Source organism: Primulina eburnea, unplaced genomic scaffold, assembly GCF_022965805.1.
Source record: "Primulina eburnea isolate SZY01 unplaced genomic scaffold, ASM2296580v1 ctg424_ERROPOS1667910, whole genome shotgun sequence".
Taxonomy (NCBI): Eukaryota; Viridiplantae; Streptophyta; class Magnoliopsida; order Lamiales; family Gesneriaceae; genus Primulina; species Primulina eburnea.
This window is the reverse complement of record NW_027331236.1, coordinates 492,366-509,856: the sequence shown is the minus strand read 5'-3', so window position 1 is coordinate 509,856 and position 17,491 is coordinate 492,366. Positions and strand designations below refer to the sequence as shown.

The window sequence follows — 17,491 nt, the reverse complement described above, 5'->3', positions numbered from 1 at the left end:
TGAAGTAGCACACACAATTTTGGGTAAGATGCAAGATATATATATTCCTAAAGAATAAAGATTTGATATCAAGTAAATGATATGTTCTCCATATGCATGTTTTGATATGTTAATTAAGAGTGGGTCTCTTATGAGACGGTCTCACGAACTGTGATACGGATCAACTCTATCGATATTCACGATATACTCTTAGCATAAAAAGTAATATTTTTTCATTGATGACCCAAATAAGATATATGTCTTACAAAATACGATCCGTGAGACCGTCTCACACAAGTTTTGCCGTTAATTAAAATATACATATTGGTTTTTCATTTTTCTACATAAAGATTAAGCTGCTAATCGATCTGCTTTATTATTATTACTCTTGTCCATATCAGATTTATAACATTCACAAATTTGTTTCTTTATTAAAAAAATTCGTATACAGTGTCTTTGTATAATTAGTAAATAAATAAATTTAATTTTAAAACTTATTAATTTAAATATGTTTTAAATTCAGTTTCTGGATTCAAAGAATAGTATTGTTAATATTTATTCATCGTAAAACACTTTTAATTAAATGTTGTTACAAATATTTAATAATGACACTTGTAAAAAATTAATGATGTGTAAAATAAAAAAACATATTAGATTAGTTATCCTGACATTTTTAATTGATGTCATTTTTTATATAGAGGGAAACAATTATTTTTCTCACATCATAAAAAATCATTAAAAAACTAAAAATTGTCACTATAAATAAATGTGGGAATATTTGGGTTGCATAAATATTGGAGAAGGGAAAATAATTGTTTCCCTCTATATAAAAAATGACATCAATTAAAAATGTCAGGATAACTAATCTTATCTGCTTTTTTATTCTCACATTTATTTTATCTATTTTTCCATCCTCATATATTTATCCAACCCAAATATTCTCACATTTGTTATTGTCACTACAAATAACATACACGAAACTTTTAGTTGTCATTATAAATGATTTTAATTGACATACAAATTTGTCATTATTACTATAATAACAATGCATGTATAAATGTATTTAAAACATGAGTTTTCTGACATTTAAAATTGTCATTATATGAATAATTAGTAACACGTATGAAGTTGTCATTAACCTCTTATAATGACATTAAAAAATATCAGAAAGTTTAAGACGACATTGGAATAGATGACATTTGTTGGAGGTGTCATTAAAACTTAAATGTCACTAAATATTGAATATAATGACATTTATGAATGTCACCATAAGCATTTATTCTTGTAGTTGCGATTTATGTCTTGTATTTAAGTTATGCGGATTTTGTTGAATAGGGAGATCAAACTCACACCATAATCAATAAAGTCATACTCGATAATATAACATTGGGATGGTCTTCTAGGATTGACGTTGAATTTTATTTGAATTTATTTATTTATTATTCAATAAAACATTTACTTTCAAAATCTTTCATTATTTTTATATTTTATTGAAGTTGTAGCTTATTGAATTATATTTTATTTTAGACTAATGATGCCATATAATGATAAATGTCCATCAGACAGTGATACAACACATATCATTCTTAAAAATAAAATATATTTTTTGGAATTAACATTAGCTGAATATAATATTATAACAATATTGAGTGCATAAAAATTTATTGAAAGCTCTGGAAAGACAAAAATCACTTTACCAAATGGTACACGCCTATATATTGAAAATGTAATATATGCTAGTAAGTCCGGTATAAATTTCTTATCTTTAAAGATATCCGTCGAAATGGATACCATATTAAAACATTAAATGAGAATAATGTTGAATAAACTTGCATAACATCTATTGTATTGAACCGGAAGTATATAAAAGAAAAATTATGGGCACTCCTTTCTGATATGTAGTTTACAATAATAAAAACTAGCGAAGCAAACATTGACACAAACCAGATCAAGCATTTTTTACGAACAAAGCTTCAAATTATGGCATTACAAACTTGGTCACCCTGGGACAATAATTATGCACAAAATAATAATTAACTCATATGGATACCCCTAAAGAACATAAAGTTCTTTTACACAATGATTATCATGTGTTTCTTATTCACGAGAAAAACTAATATTAAGATCTTCATCTACAAAGGTTGATGTTGAGATTTCAACCTTCTTGGAGAGAATTCATGGGGACATTTGTAGGCTTATACATTCTCCATGAAGACCATTTCGATATTTCATGATATTGATTGATGTGTCTATTGTATGGTCACATGTTAGTTTACTTTCAACTCAAAAACAAATAATATTAATAGTGTAATGATAAAATCAAAAATGTAATTGCAATAAGTCTTTCTTATGGCTAAATACAATTTTTTTTTTGCTGAGATGATAATATGTGTGGGGACCCGGACGCTAATCATAATCATAATCGTCATTGGGACTAATTAATCAATTATAAAACAGGGTCTAAATTTTTTTTTTTTTAAATGCGGAACGTAATGAAATCAAACTAAGATACAACTCACTATAAAATAAAAGTGCAAGTCCTGTACCATCTACAAATCAGTACAACTAAGGTTCAGCAACTACTATCAAGTGTTCAAACCCTATATACAATCCAAGTCCGGAGCCTCCACTCTAATCACGATCTCTCCTCATCTCCTGGACCCTGAACCTGTCCCACCTGTTGTCATGTACACATACAAACAAGACAACAGCCGGATAACTCCGGTGAGAATAAATCCCAGTATAAATCAAAGAACATGCAGTCATATGTTCAATCCAAAGCATGAAACAGATAACAGTAATACATATCAAAATCAGAAATGTAAACAATATCAATCTGTCGACAATGCTCGTGACTCCACGATGCAGACTAGACTCAATCCTAGCCTAGGGATCCTGGTGTCCAGATGTGGCATTCCTATATCGACAAACAGTAATAGAAAAGACTCCAGTTCTATCCAAGTCAATATAACCAAACATCCAGTGTCCAGACGCATCAGTCATAGACTATGGTCTATCACCATATCTTGTGACATCGTGCAATGTACCCGTGGTTACCTGCAACTATCAGGTACTTCTGTCACAAGATTACTCGTCTAATGCATGCTCCTATAACTCCATAGAACAAGCATTTAAATCAAATCATTAAACACAATGATAACAAATAAGAAGTATGTGATTTAGGGAAACTCAAGTACATCCTACTTGAGTCGATGTCCCAATACACATTGACTTATACCTTTCGTTGCAGTTTCGGTCTGGAATCCAAACTCTGTCAATCCCTCAATCTGACAATGGCAATACCAATGATATCATATCAATAAACCGTTCAAATCACTAACAATCTGATCAATCTGGATTTAATTCAAAATCAACTGCACAACGGTACAATCTCAGTATCTCCGTCAATACCAAATCAACAGACATCAATTACAAATCATAACTCATGTCCATTACAATCTGTAATTCAATCATAATTCAAATCTGTCTGGTATAAATCAATATACCCTAAAAATTCATAACAATTCCAAAATCAATCATTTTCTTAATCTGACTTCGATTCTATGATGTCTAACATATCAAGAACATCATATATGAATTCCATTCAATTCTGACAATATCATAATTTCAAAGCATGTCAAAACGTAGCAAAACTTACGTCCAGTTGTAGCCTACGTCAATAGGATTACAGTACTGAAGTCGGATTACAATTTGGACGGACGTATTTCTCAGAAAAGGCGTAAGGATTTTCGGTGAACTTTCTCGAGCTTCTTTCTCGGTTTCCTTCTTTCTGAATCTTAAAAAATGAAGGATATATCTATATATATATATATATATATATATATATATATATATATATATATATATATATATATATATATCCTCGGTTGCATGAGAGAGGAGCGTGGCACATTTTCATGTATTTTGGTCGGCGCTCGGGCGGTAATAAACTACCGCTCGAGCGCGGCATCCTCTGTCCAAATCCTTCCGGATTGCACATTGGCGCTCGGGCGGTCAAAAACTACCGCCCGGGCGCCACACCTTCTGTCCAAGATGTGTTTTTATGGAACTTTGGCGCTCGGGCGGTCATTTCTTACAGTTCGGGCGCCACTAATTCTGTCCAACACTTGCACCCTTTATATGTAATCTTATTCCGTGTCTCGTTTAACCCTTCATAATCATATCAAATTATAATTCAATAATTACAGATTACTAGGATTAAATTTCCGGGCATTACAATATGTTTATGTTATATTTAATTATTACAATTTAATTTGATTATGTACATATATTAAACTTTTTTTATTATTAAATTTGGTTTACTAAAGAATATATATTTGGAAAATGACAATGTTATTATTTTTTTTTTCTTGCTGGTACAAAGATTGTTCTCCTCTTTCTCCAGACCTCATTTTTGTCGCTCAATTTAAAGTTTCAAATTTTTTGGTAATTTGGAATTGACTAGGTATAAGATTTTTTTTGTACTATTAAGCATGTTTGTCTTGTTAGTTCTAATTTTATTTTATTTTATTTTTGATGAATAAATTAGTTTTACTTTTGTTAAAATTTTCAAGGCATTTTTAGTAAATTTTATACAATGGGTTAGTTCAACCACTGCTCTAAGAATGTTTAAATATAATTGACTTCGTGTTAGAGATGAGAATATAAATTATACACATACATGCCAAGCTTTTTTAGCAGAAAGCCAACTGAGAACTTTGTTATAATTTGGACTTGTTTTTAACATGAATTTTTTTTTTGAAGGTATATTATGTTTTGATTACTAAATACTTAATATTTAGCTATTTACTGGAAAAAAATTAAAAAAAAAACATTTTGATATACATGACATGATAAAAAATAACAATCTTCTTCTTCAAATAATAATTGATAATTATATTTATGATATATTGAATCTTGATGGCGCTACATATATAATTGAATCGACAATTATAGTTCATCATATCTCTCGTTAATTTTCGGCTCCGCCGTATAAAAGCAGTAGAAAAAAAAAACTAATGTTTGATAAAGAACAATACGCCATATCATGTGTAAACATATCAAATTGAATGGATTTCCGATGTTAAAAGTAGAATCACCGGTGCAAGGGACTTTGCTAGCTGTTACCTAATCCATATCATCAAAACTTGGAGCATACCATCCTAACTCATTCACAATCTTCTTCATTCTTTCTTCCTGTCCTCTTGAGTCGCCTAAGGCCGTCGTGAAGGGATACACATATGTAACCTTGGTAGCCATAGCTCGAAACGCAACCACGTTTCCATTCACCAAAAATTCAAGAACGTCTCGACCAAATCCTCCATCCACCTCAGCTTGCAAATATTTACCTACAATTTTTTCACACTATCATAAAACTTTAAAAACAAACAAACAAACAAACACCTTATCATTTTCTAGCCCATGGGATATAACTTATGCATAATATAAGGGGATATAATACAGGTCCCCTTATTTCTCCCTGAGCCAATGCATCCAAATTCCTTGTTTTTATAATCCCATTTTACAAATTTAATCACCTGAAGGTGTATCTTCAACTGGCTGAAGCTTCACATTCTTCTGTGTTTTAAGAATTGCATCTTCCAATAACTGGTAAGTCATTATGAAAATGTGCTTTAATTAGTACTACAAGACCCTTCGTTTAGGAGACAGAATTAGTTACGAAAACACCGAACACTTAAAACCTGAACAGCAGAACTATTGGTAGAATTCCCCAATATGCTCCATGGAAATGCAAAGCTTGATGACTTAGGATTACTTGACACACAGCCTGGATTTATTGAAGGGCAAGGTCGGATTTTCCTGCGATAAAAGATCATTGAACTAGTCACAAGTCTTTTGATCCAACTGCAAAAGATTGAAAGGACCTCTTATTCCTATCAAACTCAAAAAAGTAATGATGTCAACCGGGCAAATCGGGTAGTAGCCGGGTATGCAATTTGCCAAGTCGGATGCGTGGATATAATTGCGATTGAATATTTTTCAGTGTAAGTTGCTAGTAACCCGGGCCAGTTGAGTTCCCTGTCGCCTGAAGGGTAACGACCGGGATGAATTGCGTAGTAATCCTGAAATCACAGAACGTTAGGGGGGCGCCGGAAGTTATTTCGGCGTATCCACTCCGACGCTCAAGTCAGTAATGCACGCAAAGGAAAACTGGGAGAGAAAATAAGAGTGTTCGTGAGTGCTTGTCAGTAAGAAAAGAGAAGAGACCCCCTTCTGAAATACCGACGGAGGGTATTTATAGATGAAGCTGGTAGATAACTTGCCCGCAAAGTTCGGATGGTGGTCTATGATTCGGGGTCATGGGCAATGTTGCAAAGTAATGGGCCACGTACTAAGAGTTGACCTGGTCATGGAACGTGGGAGAATGGGCTCCGCGATGTCTGGAAGACGTGGTGATCAGGGAGAGAATGTGTCTCTTTCCCGGGTGTTTCCCATCCGGGTGCCTCTGAGGTACTTCTCGAACCGAGAAGTTTTTTCCCCGGGTATTGGCTGATTACTCCCCGTTCTGGTCTTGTCTGAATTCGAGAACTTCCCGGGTCAGGGTCTATACCCGGGCCCAGGTCCCTTGGGGGCATCACCACTCCCAGTTTTCCTTTGCGTGCATTACTGACTTGAGCGTCGGAGTGGATACGCCGGAATAACTTCCGGCGCCCCCCTAACGTTCTGTGATTTCAGGATTACTACGCAATTCATCCCGGTCGTTACCCTTCAGGCGACAGGGAACTCAACTGGCCCGGGTTACTCACAACTTACACTGAAAAATATTCAATCGCAAGTACATCCACGCATCCGACTTGGCAAATTGCATACCCGGCTACTACCCGATTTGCCCGGTTGACATCAGGTAATGTTGATCACGATTCATGAACACAACTTATCGAGTATAAAAGAGACTAAGCATACATCAAGCACTCATGTAAATAAAAGACTGAGGATTCTCAATCCGCCCCCGAGTACACTGGAGTATGTTTAGAAGCAGAAGTCTCAAAAGCCTTTCCTTTCTTTTTCTTCTTTAAAGATCTTCTGCTGTGTGTTTTGTTTGACTTATATATAAACACACACACAGATGGTATACTGTTTTACGCCTAGTGAATACCAGATGACCGACACACGGTATACATTCAAGTTTGATTTGATTTGATTTTGTTAACCTCTGTGCATCAAACTTCATTTCATGTTTTCAACTAAGTTGCGATATTGTTGATTTATAAAACATATTTACATAAAAATAATTTACAATCACACTCTCAAATCAACAATGCTGTCAGATGACTTAGATGAAGATCTAAGTATAAACTGAGTATCATACACAACTTGAGTTTTCACATGAAAATTTCTTAAGAACAACGAAATCTACTGAAGTGCTGAATCCCGATTGTAATAGTTGAGGAGCAATAATGGCATACTCTGTCACAAGGATCGAAAATCATTGTCTTTTCGTAAATGGCAAAGCTCGAGCTTACACCAACACAAGGAAAAAAAACAAATAATTCATTAAGCATTATATTCTAAGCCATAGCACCCATGCCCTTCCCAAAGAAGAAGAAAAATAACGTAGAAAAACAAAAATCAGCAATAACCCTTTTCGTATTTTAACCAGCAACACATCTTCAATATAAAAAAGCATACAGAGCAAATGGAAAAAATTACACACAAGAAACCAACTAAAATTTAAGGACGGAGAACAGCAAAAAAATACCCATCTTCCAGTCCAGTAGGGAAATTCTGGGCCTGCGAGAACGGAGTAGCGGCGGAAGGAAGTGAAAGGGATTTGGAGCCGAAAGCAGGAATTGCTGAAGAAGGCAGTGGAGTGATCAAAGCCACAGCAATTGCCAGAGATATGAGGTTGTTAGACCAATCGGAAGGCCTTAAATTCTTGCCACTATCATCTTTTTTACAGTGTCGATTCTTGAAAATATAATCATAATTACTCCGAATATTTGTCGAAGAAGATTTTGTGCTAGATTTTTGGGATGGTTTGGAGATGAAGAATGTGGCAGGAAGATGGGGATGAATCCTCGGTCCCAACATCATTTTTGGAGATTAATATTTCAGTTTTTTCAGTTGCTTAATTTTATTTTTTTTAGAACTTGTCCCTTTTCTTTACATTTCAATTAAAAAAAAATCATTTTGTCATTTTTTATCGATATTAATGTATCGAACGCACTGAAGAGTTGTGTGCTTGTTCAATATTTTTATAATTCATTTAGTTTATATTTAAATGAAAATCAAAATATAATTATAAAAAACGAGAGACTGCACTGTAATTTTGATATATGAATTAAAAATATAATTAGAAAATAAATTAATAATAAAAAGACCCAATTAAAAATTGAATTCATAACTTGATGTGTAAGAAACAAATATTCTATTCGCTGAACTACATGTGACTTTGCATTAAAGTTTAACACTTTATTAATATGTATAATTATTAAAATAGATCATGACACTAAAAGTTAGTTATTCTAAACGTCTCAAACTTAATAATATAATATAGAAGTATAGATAATATATCATAATTATGTTACATTTAGAAATCAGTTAAAATTTGATATATGTGACGACTAATACTAATTATTAATGTAATATGGAATTGAATGCTACATAAATGTCAAAGAAGATTTACTCCATTTTCAATGTACTCAATTCTTTAAAGATATTTAATTACTTTGAAATTTTAGGACAACAATATATTTAAAAAAAATTCCTTAAATCAATTGAATTTTTTCTTGGTGTATTCAGATTGGGGCCGAGGTATATTGATACAGAAATCCAACAATATCAAGACTAATGCTGTTGTAACACTCCAAAAATTTGAAGTGTTTAATCAAAACTTAATTAATAGATTTGGATAAACTATTTATATTATGTTATTAAGTTTGAAATTCTTAAATTAACTAATTTTTAGTTTCATTTCTGTTTTAATAATTATATATATTAATAAAGTGTTAAAATTTTAATGTAAGTCACGTGTAGCTTAGTGGATAGAGTCTTTACACTAAGCATGTTAATTCATACTTTGATCTTTTTCTTTCTTTCTTTTACTATTTTTTTTTAATTCATATATCAAAATTACAATATAGCATCACAATATTTCTTATACTTACATTTTGATCTTTATTTAAATATAAACTAAATCAATATAAAAAATATTATAAAAGTAGGCAACATGTGCGTCGGTGCATTAATATATACTATATTATTAAGTGTGAGATCCTTAGAGTAACTACTTTGGTATCATGGTCTGTTTTAATAATTATATATATTAATAATGTTTTAAAATTTCAATGCAAATCTCATGCTAAGCGTAGCTTAGCAGATAGAGCATTTGTATCTTAAACTTTAAGTTGTAGGTTCAATTCCTACTTTGCTTCTTTTTTTCTCTTTCGTTTTCCTATTAATTTTTTAATTCATTTATCAAAATTACATTGTAATCTCTCACTATTTTTTATAATTACATTTTGATCATCATTTAAATATAAACCAAATGAATTATAAAAAATTGTACAAAGACACAACGCGTGCATCGATGTACTAGTATGTATTATTATATCTTATATAATATAGATTGTTTAAACACTCCACCTCCTCTAATATCCAACTAAAAATAAACATATATCATAATTTTATGGGATGAAAGACATGTGACTTGCCTATAAATAGATCCCTTCCAAGTTGTTTTCCTCACATTTAGTCGGCCAATTTTTGTGTCTTAGTAAGTGAAATAATATAGTGTTGTAGATAGAAAAAACATGTTAGAAAAAGATAAAAATTAAGGAAAAAATACCAACCTTTGTCCAAAAAATTCCAATATTTATAAAACAATCCTCTCATATCCAGAAAATATTGGAGGTTTAACAAAATAATCAATCGATTGTGCCTAGAAAATTAAGAACCGCGAAGAACAATTTCTGGAAAAATTACAAAAATTTGTGTTTAAGGTAGCTACATTCAGCTTATTTTACTATTTCTACTTGAATGATTTTCAGTTTGGTTATAAAATAAAAAGTATTCAAAATATTTTTAGTTTACATATATGTTGACCGATCATCCTCAAAGTTGCCGGAAATTCTGATTTCGGCTATCCAAAACGAGCTTGGCAGTCACTCTAGCTTTTCAAAATATTCTATTAATCAGTTCCAAATTTCGAAAAGTCTTAAACATTAACGTTGTAGATCGTCCAAAAATACATTTTTCTAGAAAAATGCAGTCGCGTGTGGTCGCCGGAACAACTACACACACTGGCCAGAAGCTATTTTTCACATTTTCCGATCAATTTCCGACATAATCCCGGCCATCTATTGAAGTTTCATAATTTATGGACATATATTTGATTTAATATGAATTTACAAAATTTAAACCAAAATTATCTGGTATAATTTTTTACAAAAATGAATATCAAAATATTATAACATCTACTTCTGATCTTACCTAGTCTAAAGTTACTCAAATTATATTATAGGGAATTATCTTGGATTAAGCTCATCAACGGGGTGACATAGTAAGTCATCGAGGTAAGGTTTATACAGTGAATTCACTACTGGTTTTTCCTTCAATTATGGCTTTTTTGGCATACTGTCTGGAATTTAAATTAAATTTTTATAAATTACCGATTTATATATATATATATATATATATATATATATATATATATATATATATATATATATATATATATATATATATCATATTGTTATCATATTGTTATGCATATTTCAATTTCTGGAATTATTAGTTCATGTGTGGTAATGAATGATTAGAGTTCTGGACAACGATCTATGTATCCAGTGACAGAGCCACATGCACATATAAGCTCGGGTGATCCAATTTTTTTTAAAAAAAATTATATGTAATTTTATATAATTTTGGAAATATGATATTAGCCCGGGTAGATCGATTTAAAATATTAAAAGATTCTAGATTTTAAATTTTAGCTCAGACGGAGCCATATTTCTGACTCCGTCACTGTATGTATTAGATTGCTAGTCCACTGAACAACGCGATCTCGGTCCGGAAAGTGAGTCCAATGAACATCATGTTTAAACTCGAGTATATAGTTCATTTGAACAACGTGATTTCAGTTCGAAAATGTGAATTTACATTGGATCGTAAATTCTCGATTGTACATATCTTACTTGAGTACATGAGAAAAAATGCTATACAGAATGTTGGTGGAAACCACCTCTCTAGCCCACAATATTCATTTTCCTTCTATTTATTGTAAATTCCAGATACAAGTTTTTAAGTTATCTATTATAAAATCAAAAATTATACACGTGATAATATAGATATTATATTTTGCGGACCACAACAACCTCCAAAATTGAAAGAACAAGAAGAAATTTGGGTAAATCTTTTGTGTGTGCGCGTGCAGCCGTGCACCCCTTTAAAGGACTATAATATACAAGCCAAACTGTTATTTCTTCAAATTTATACACAAAGAAACAGAACTCCCTTCTCAACAAGCTATCGAATGACCAAATCCATTTTTCGCCAGAATCACACCCGCAAACATTCATGCAGCAGGTGAAGACATTAACACTCTCTATGCATATTCGATATAATATCCAATAGAGATATAGCACTCAAGTTCGTGTTCAACCCTAAAAAAGTATTGAAAAAGTTCGCCGCAGGCAGCTGGAAATTACTAGAAAAGGTCAATTTCCAGCTCGTTTCAAGAATGCTAGTATACCTAAACCAGCGACTATTGCAGCCCCAGCTGCAACAGTGCTGTATGCAGAAGCCCAAGCATCTGCTTGGGCATATTCCAGGCCTCCGGAGTAGGATCCCTTTCGACGAACAGGAGTTCCTGAATAGTCTAGATGCAATTTCAATCCCTGCCAAGTTCAGTAAATCAGATTCATCAGTTTAAAGAGAGAGAGAGAGATAGAGAGAGAAGGGAAGTGCCACACCGATGAGCAATGCAAGTGTACCATAAAGGGAAACTTGTTGATTTAATTTGTGTTGGGCTTCTTTTTGTTTTTTTTCCATAATATAACACTACGGAGTCAAGAAAAAATCTTTGATACCTTCCAACCGGCTGATCTTGCATGGTCTACAGCTGCTTGAAGATCACCGTCTGATGCAAGTATGACCTTGTCATTGTCTTCATCTTCGTACTGCAGAATGATGACATTTCATAAGATTTACAGAAAACGAAAAAATCAAGTAGAAATTGAGGTTTATAGGCAGTTTTTAACCAGAATATGTGGGAGGTTGTTACGGTCAATCTCGTCTCCTATTCTCTGAAGGATGGCTGTTATGAGTTCAGCCATATTCTGCGTATCTAAAATCAGAACAATAAGAAAAATCATGACCATTGAATAATTTACTGGAAGAAGTCAAATGTCGAAAATTAGAACACAATGATGCAGATAAAACTTTTCATTCATGGAATACCAAACTTTTTCATACACGTGCAAGCACATATTTTAACTAGTGTTCAGACTTGAACTGTTAAATAGGAATTTAATGAACTGGAACAAAAAATGGCCAGTTTTATTGACTTGGATGAAAAGATGAATAAGTGTTTGTAGCACAGTTGGTGTATTTCAAATGAAATATTAATGCAACACAATTAGAGCCAGAAGGCTTTGTTTTCATTAAATAGAACTTGCCTCAACGTACCACATATAAACCTATGCATTCTTCCTTTTTTGTCTTGAATTTTGAAAGCAAAATTACTCGGTGCAGTGGAAGAAGGATAGGGAAGGGATCGGCCAGTCTCTCCTCCATCAGAAGGCATCTTCAATGAATTTTCACTGAAACATCATACATAAATGTAAGAGAAGATCCTCAAATCCACAAACGGTATCTAATATAAAGTGCACAACCTTCGGGTCTCATCTTCGTCATCTGGAGTTAAAGCCATTGCAGAATCCCAGAACCTTTGCATCAAATTATTTGCCTCATTATTGACTCCAGCAGTATTACCAACCTGGATAACTACAATCAATCAGCCAATATAGTCTTCAAAAAACTAACATGTTATTCATTGACAACTCAATCAATAAGTAAAATATACCAAATAAGTTGATTGTTATCTGAATACTCGCACACATCAGGGATTTAACTGTTAGTTAATATGAAGTGCAACAGGATTTGCTCATCATACCACATAAGTAGACAACAAAGGTCTGCCTTCAGCCAAATTCAGCAAGAATCATAAACTGTATATATATTATATAATTGTCAATAATGTTGCTTGTTGCAAGTTGTAAATGGATTATATGATGCGCACCGAATTTTCTGATAATATTATAAAATTGTTCAAACTTCAGACACAATATGTTTAACAGGCATGATAACCACTCTCAGCAAAAAATGGTTAGTGTGTTTCAACAGAAATATGTTCCATCGATTGTCGAAAAATTGCGAACTATTGTATGCCCAAGAAACCTCACTAAAGAACACCACATTATTCAGAGACTAGTCTAATCAGATGAGAGTTTAGGGATAAATGATATTCCTTGGACGTGATAAAATAATCATGCCTTTACTAATTCATCAGCAGAAAATTTAATACCCACAATTCAATAACTTTTCCCGGCATTAAAATCATCGAATATTACTGACTTACTGTGGCGACAGCAGCATGAGTTATATGAAGCACATCAACAACAGCTGCAACTACTCCATCTGTGTTTTTCGTTTGCATTTGTCAAGTACATTGTAAAGAACAATGAAATCATAACATTACTTTCCATCAGCTGACAGCAAAAATAGAGAAACATATCTACCTCGATCAACAACTGGAAGGTGTAAAAATTTTCCATCATGCATGGTATGAAGTGCATCAACAATAGGGGTATCAACTGTAGCACATTCTGGATTTGGGGTCATCACCTGAAGAAATAATATAGGAGAGAGATAGAGAAAGAAGTTACAGGTCAATATGCATCTAGCCAAACATAGGTAAATTAATATTATTGCAGGTTATTTGTGATATTATACAGCCCATTCAATTGATACCATTCAAGCATGAATTTGAATGATTATCATCTAATTATCAAAATATATTTCAAAGTCATGCAGAATAAACAAATTCTCTAACAAGAGATGCAGGAAGAAGCGGGAAGACCATCACCTTCTCCACCAGAGTAGATTCTGGAGGAAGATCTTGAGCTATGACTCTCATCAACATATCTTTTGAACTGACGAAGAGTAAGAAGGCACACAATTCAAATTATCTTAACTTTATCATGTCCAGAAACATCTAATAAAATTCAAACATTAGAGAAACCTCATAACTCACGTTAGTATTCCTCGTGGTTTGTTTTCTATGATTACAACAGCAGAGCTAGTTCGAATTTCAAGCATCTTCTTCGCTGCAACTAGCACGGTGTCGCTTGGATCAAGTGTGACAATCCTATCAACAGAATGATGGGGTAAAAAGGCTATGTAAATCCCATTTTACAGTGATTAATTTCTAATGGTCATAAGACTCAAAGTAATTTAATAAGAAAAGTCTAGATATTACCTACTTTGAATTCTCAGAGATTATAGTGGACAAGGAGGGTCTGAACATTCGCTCCCGAAGTGTCTCAACAAATGTGTTGGTGCCTACACATCATCCAGTTTAAAAAAGTAAGTTCTGAAATAGTCGAGCCAAGTGATGGTTTTAACATATATGATCATAGAGTCAACAAAAGTGAGAAACTGCAGTAGGAAAAAACTCTGAAAAGAAACATCATCCACCAACCAGATACTGATGTTCCCCAGTGTTTTTCGACGCCTTCAACTGCAGCCGCGATGGCCTTTCCCTTCTCAGATGCCCTTTCCATACGAGCTATAGCATCATACAGACATTTTGCGATATCGAGTAAAGCAATCACCTCTCCATTTTCAACAACTGGCAAATGTCTAAACTTTCCTGTGGACAAATTATGGCATTAAAATGGTAGGGGCAGAGCGGGGGTGGGGGATTGAAAAAATATATTTCTTGGAGTCTGATGCGCTATTGTTTAGATGAAAACCCAACCTTGAACCATCTTTTGAAGGGCCTCGACTGCAAGAGTGTCAGAAAGCACAAACACAGGGTTCCTTGTCATAACCTTGGAAACGGGTGTTTCCTCAAGATTAACCTCTCGTGCAATTACTCTTGTAGCTATATCCTTTGAAGACAAAGGGCCAGAAACAACAAATTTTTCATTTTTCGGTGAAACGAAACTACTAAAAGTAAATTATAAAATTGCAAATAAAAATCCAAAGCGCTTAGTACTGTCATTTACGTCCATCTGAGTCAGACCTTATCTGTCAGGATTCCACACAGCAAAGCATTTGAATCAGTCAGCAACAAAGCATCAACTCTACGTGCAGCCATTCTACGACAAGCTTCAATGATACTAGTAGTATCAGGTACTGTTAAGGCTTTTGACAACCGTAATCGCTTCACTGTTCGTTCTCCTGTCAGTCCCCTGTTGAAAATGTGAGGAATGACTTTAAGATGTTTATAGTACTATCAACAAACAAAACATGATTCTATAAACGCACGCACTCAAACATTGAAGAAAGTTGTTAATTGTTTCATTTATAGTAACTCCAAAAATTAAAGAAATAAATAAACATTGAAATTAGCCTGTTGGCCAATACACTAATGTCCTCAACTTTTACGGTGAACGGTGATCAACAATGTATGATGAAACATGGTTTTTGACCTCACGCGTCTGGCAATTAAAGAAGAGGTTGTTAACTAACATTGATCACTATCTGTTAGGACCAATGGAATCTGGATATCTCCACACTGGTATGATATTGTCCACTTTGGGTTTTAACCCTCATGGTTTTGTTTTTGGTACCACCCAAAAGGCCTCATACCAATGGAGATATCCTTCCATCTTTATAAACCCATGAGCTTTCTCTAGATCTTCCAATGTGGGACTTTGGTTGCATCCCAACAATCCTCCCCTCAAACGAAGTTCCACTATTATTCTCATGGTCCGAGCCTCCCCTCAAGCCTTATTCGTCCTCCAATCGAGGTTACTCCACTTCATTGCGTTAGGGCGCACGCCTTACATGAATAATGGGAGCATTAACCACCCCGAGAGTTTAACCAAGGATTTTTACCGGGAGCCCTCACTTCCTTCGTTTAGGTATCGAGGATTCTACCCACACGGCTCGATCTAGACCCTGGCTCTGATACCACTTGTTAGGACCAATGGAATCCGGATATCTCCACACTGGTATGATATTATCCACTTTGGGTTTCAACCCTCATGGTTTTGCTTTTGGAACCACCCAAAAAGCCTCGTACCAATGGAGATATCCTTCCATCTTTATAAACCCATGAGCTTTCTCTAGATCTTCCAATGTGGGACTTTGGTTGCATCCCAACACTATCTACTAATAAGATATGTTTCATTATCTTTGCAGATTCTTCTCAAATCTCAATTTCATGACATCGCTTGATAATAAACTCAGGCACATAAAAAGGGATAAAAATCTCCTAACTTTTACTTTCTGTAAAGTAGATCGTCGAAGCAATTTTGTATTCATAAAAAAAATGGTTTGGCATTTCAATCAAAATTGACCATACCACCAGCTCCAAATGAAGTTTGCTATCTCAGGAGTCAACAGTCCAAGAAAATGACACGTTTCTCACCCAAATTAGCACGATAAAGCAGCATAGAAGCTAAAATAAAACACGTGCAAACACACACCTTGCATCCCTCGGTATCCACACGAAAAATCTGCTAAAACTGAATTCAAAAGGCATCGACACCATTCAAAAGTACAAGCGTGCAATAAGAAAAAGACTCGCTAGCATTTCCAATAAACTTTTGAAGAATTAATACTACATAACAAAGCATAGAAACATCCTGATTTCTTTAAAAAAAAATAGATACAGAGCATACATGGAACGGGAAGCCGACAGAGACTTGCGGTGAGACGACGAATCTCCTCCGCCACCGTTCTCCGCCGCAGCCGCGGCGGCCTTCCTCCTGGCCTGAGACGATGAGCTGTTCAACGACACGCTTTTCCGCGAAGATAATCCTCCTTGACTTGTCATCATCAACTCGATCAACAGCAATTCACCACCTAACAATCGTACACAAATCCGGGAACAACAAAAACAAAATCAGTCGTTCACGAAACAAAAAACTCAGGATCAGATTGGATTGATCACAGGAAAGTAACATACCTGTTGTAATCGTATTGAAGGAGTCAAAGAGGAATCGATTACATGAATGAATTTCCAACGTTGTAAGAAAAGAAAAAGGAGGGACCAGGATTTTTCTATTTGTTTATATTTTACATCTTTTTAATAAATAGGATATGTTTATTTAGCCAATAGAGAACAGACACGTAATCCACTAATCTCGCACTTGTATCGAGGTTCTTTTTTGCTCATTATTGAACCGTATAAATGGTCCGTCTGTAAATCAATTTTTTAATTCTTTTTGGTTATTATTATTTAAGTTGGATAATTTTATTATTTTTAAAATTTATAAAATCTTACAATATATATGTTCAAAAAAAAAATCTTACAATA

The 17,491-nt window shown here is 33.8% G+C and overlaps 2 protein-coding genes across 2 annotated transcripts; both read right to left on the bottom strand.

Moving 5' to 3' along the window:
* Window positions 1-4,984: 4,984 nt before the first annotated feature.
* Window positions 4,985-8,055, bottom strand: LOC140821107 (thylakoid lumenal 17.9 kDa protein, chloroplastic-like). The gene is made up of 4 exons (XM_073181521.1): window positions 7,700-8,055; window positions 5,682-5,799; window positions 5,517-5,586; window positions 4,985-5,327 (listed from the first exon to the last, which is right to left on the bottom strand). The coding sequence occupies exons 1-4, from the start codon at window positions 8,032-8,034 to the stop codon at window positions 5,107-5,109; spliced, it is 744 nt and encodes a 247-aa protein (XP_073037622.1). The 5' UTR covers window positions 8,035-8,055; the 3' UTR covers window positions 4,985-5,106.
* Window positions 8,056-11,365: 3,310 nt separating this feature from the next.
* LOC140821113 (CBS domain-containing protein CBSCBSPB1-like) lies at window positions 11,366-17,230 on the bottom strand. Its single transcript, XM_073181529.1, has 15 exons — window positions 17,141-17,230; window positions 16,854-17,037; window positions 15,248-15,416; window positions 14,981-15,113; window positions 14,702-14,872; window positions 14,484-14,562; window positions 14,255-14,368; window positions 14,087-14,153; window positions 13,740-13,845; window positions 13,580-13,638; window positions 12,834-12,937; window positions 12,628-12,761; window positions 12,201-12,286; window positions 12,030-12,119; window positions 11,366-11,837 (listed from the first exon to the last, which is right to left on the bottom strand). Exons 2-15 carry the CDS (start codon window positions 17,009-17,011, stop codon window positions 11,658-11,660), a joined length of 1,650 nt encoding a protein of 549 aa, XP_073037630.1. The 5' UTR covers window positions 17,012-17,037; window positions 17,141-17,230; the 3' UTR covers window positions 11,366-11,657.
* Window positions 17,231-17,491: the final 261 nt, after the last annotated feature.

Excerpts from the sequence above, each read along its gene's own strand:
- LOC140821107 (XM_073181521.1), bottom strand. The coding sequence starts at position 8,034 with ATGATGTTGGGACCGAGGATTCATCCCCATCTTCCTGCCACATTCTTC. Across the intron at positions 5,800-7,699 it reads CCTACTGGACTGGAAGATGG|GAAAATCCGACCTTGCCCTT; the intron begins GTATTTTTTTGC and ends CTTTTATCGCAG. Across the intron at positions 5,328-5,516 it reads AGTTGAAGATACACCTTCAG|GTAAATATTTGCAAGCTGAG; the intron begins GTGATTAAATTT and ends AAAAAATTGTAG.
- LOC140821113 (XM_073181529.1), bottom strand. The coding sequence starts at position 17,011 with ATGATGACAAGTCAAGGAGGATTATCTTCGCGGAAAAGCGTGTCGTTG. Across the intron at positions 14,154-14,254 it reads AAACCACGAGGAATACTAAC|TTCAAAAGATATGTTGATGA; the intron begins GTGAGTTATGAG and ends ACTCTTCGTCAG. Across the intron at positions 12,120-12,200 it reads ACAACCTCCCACATATTCTG|TACGAAGATGAAGACAATGA; the intron begins GTTAAAAACTGC and ends ATCATTCTGCAG.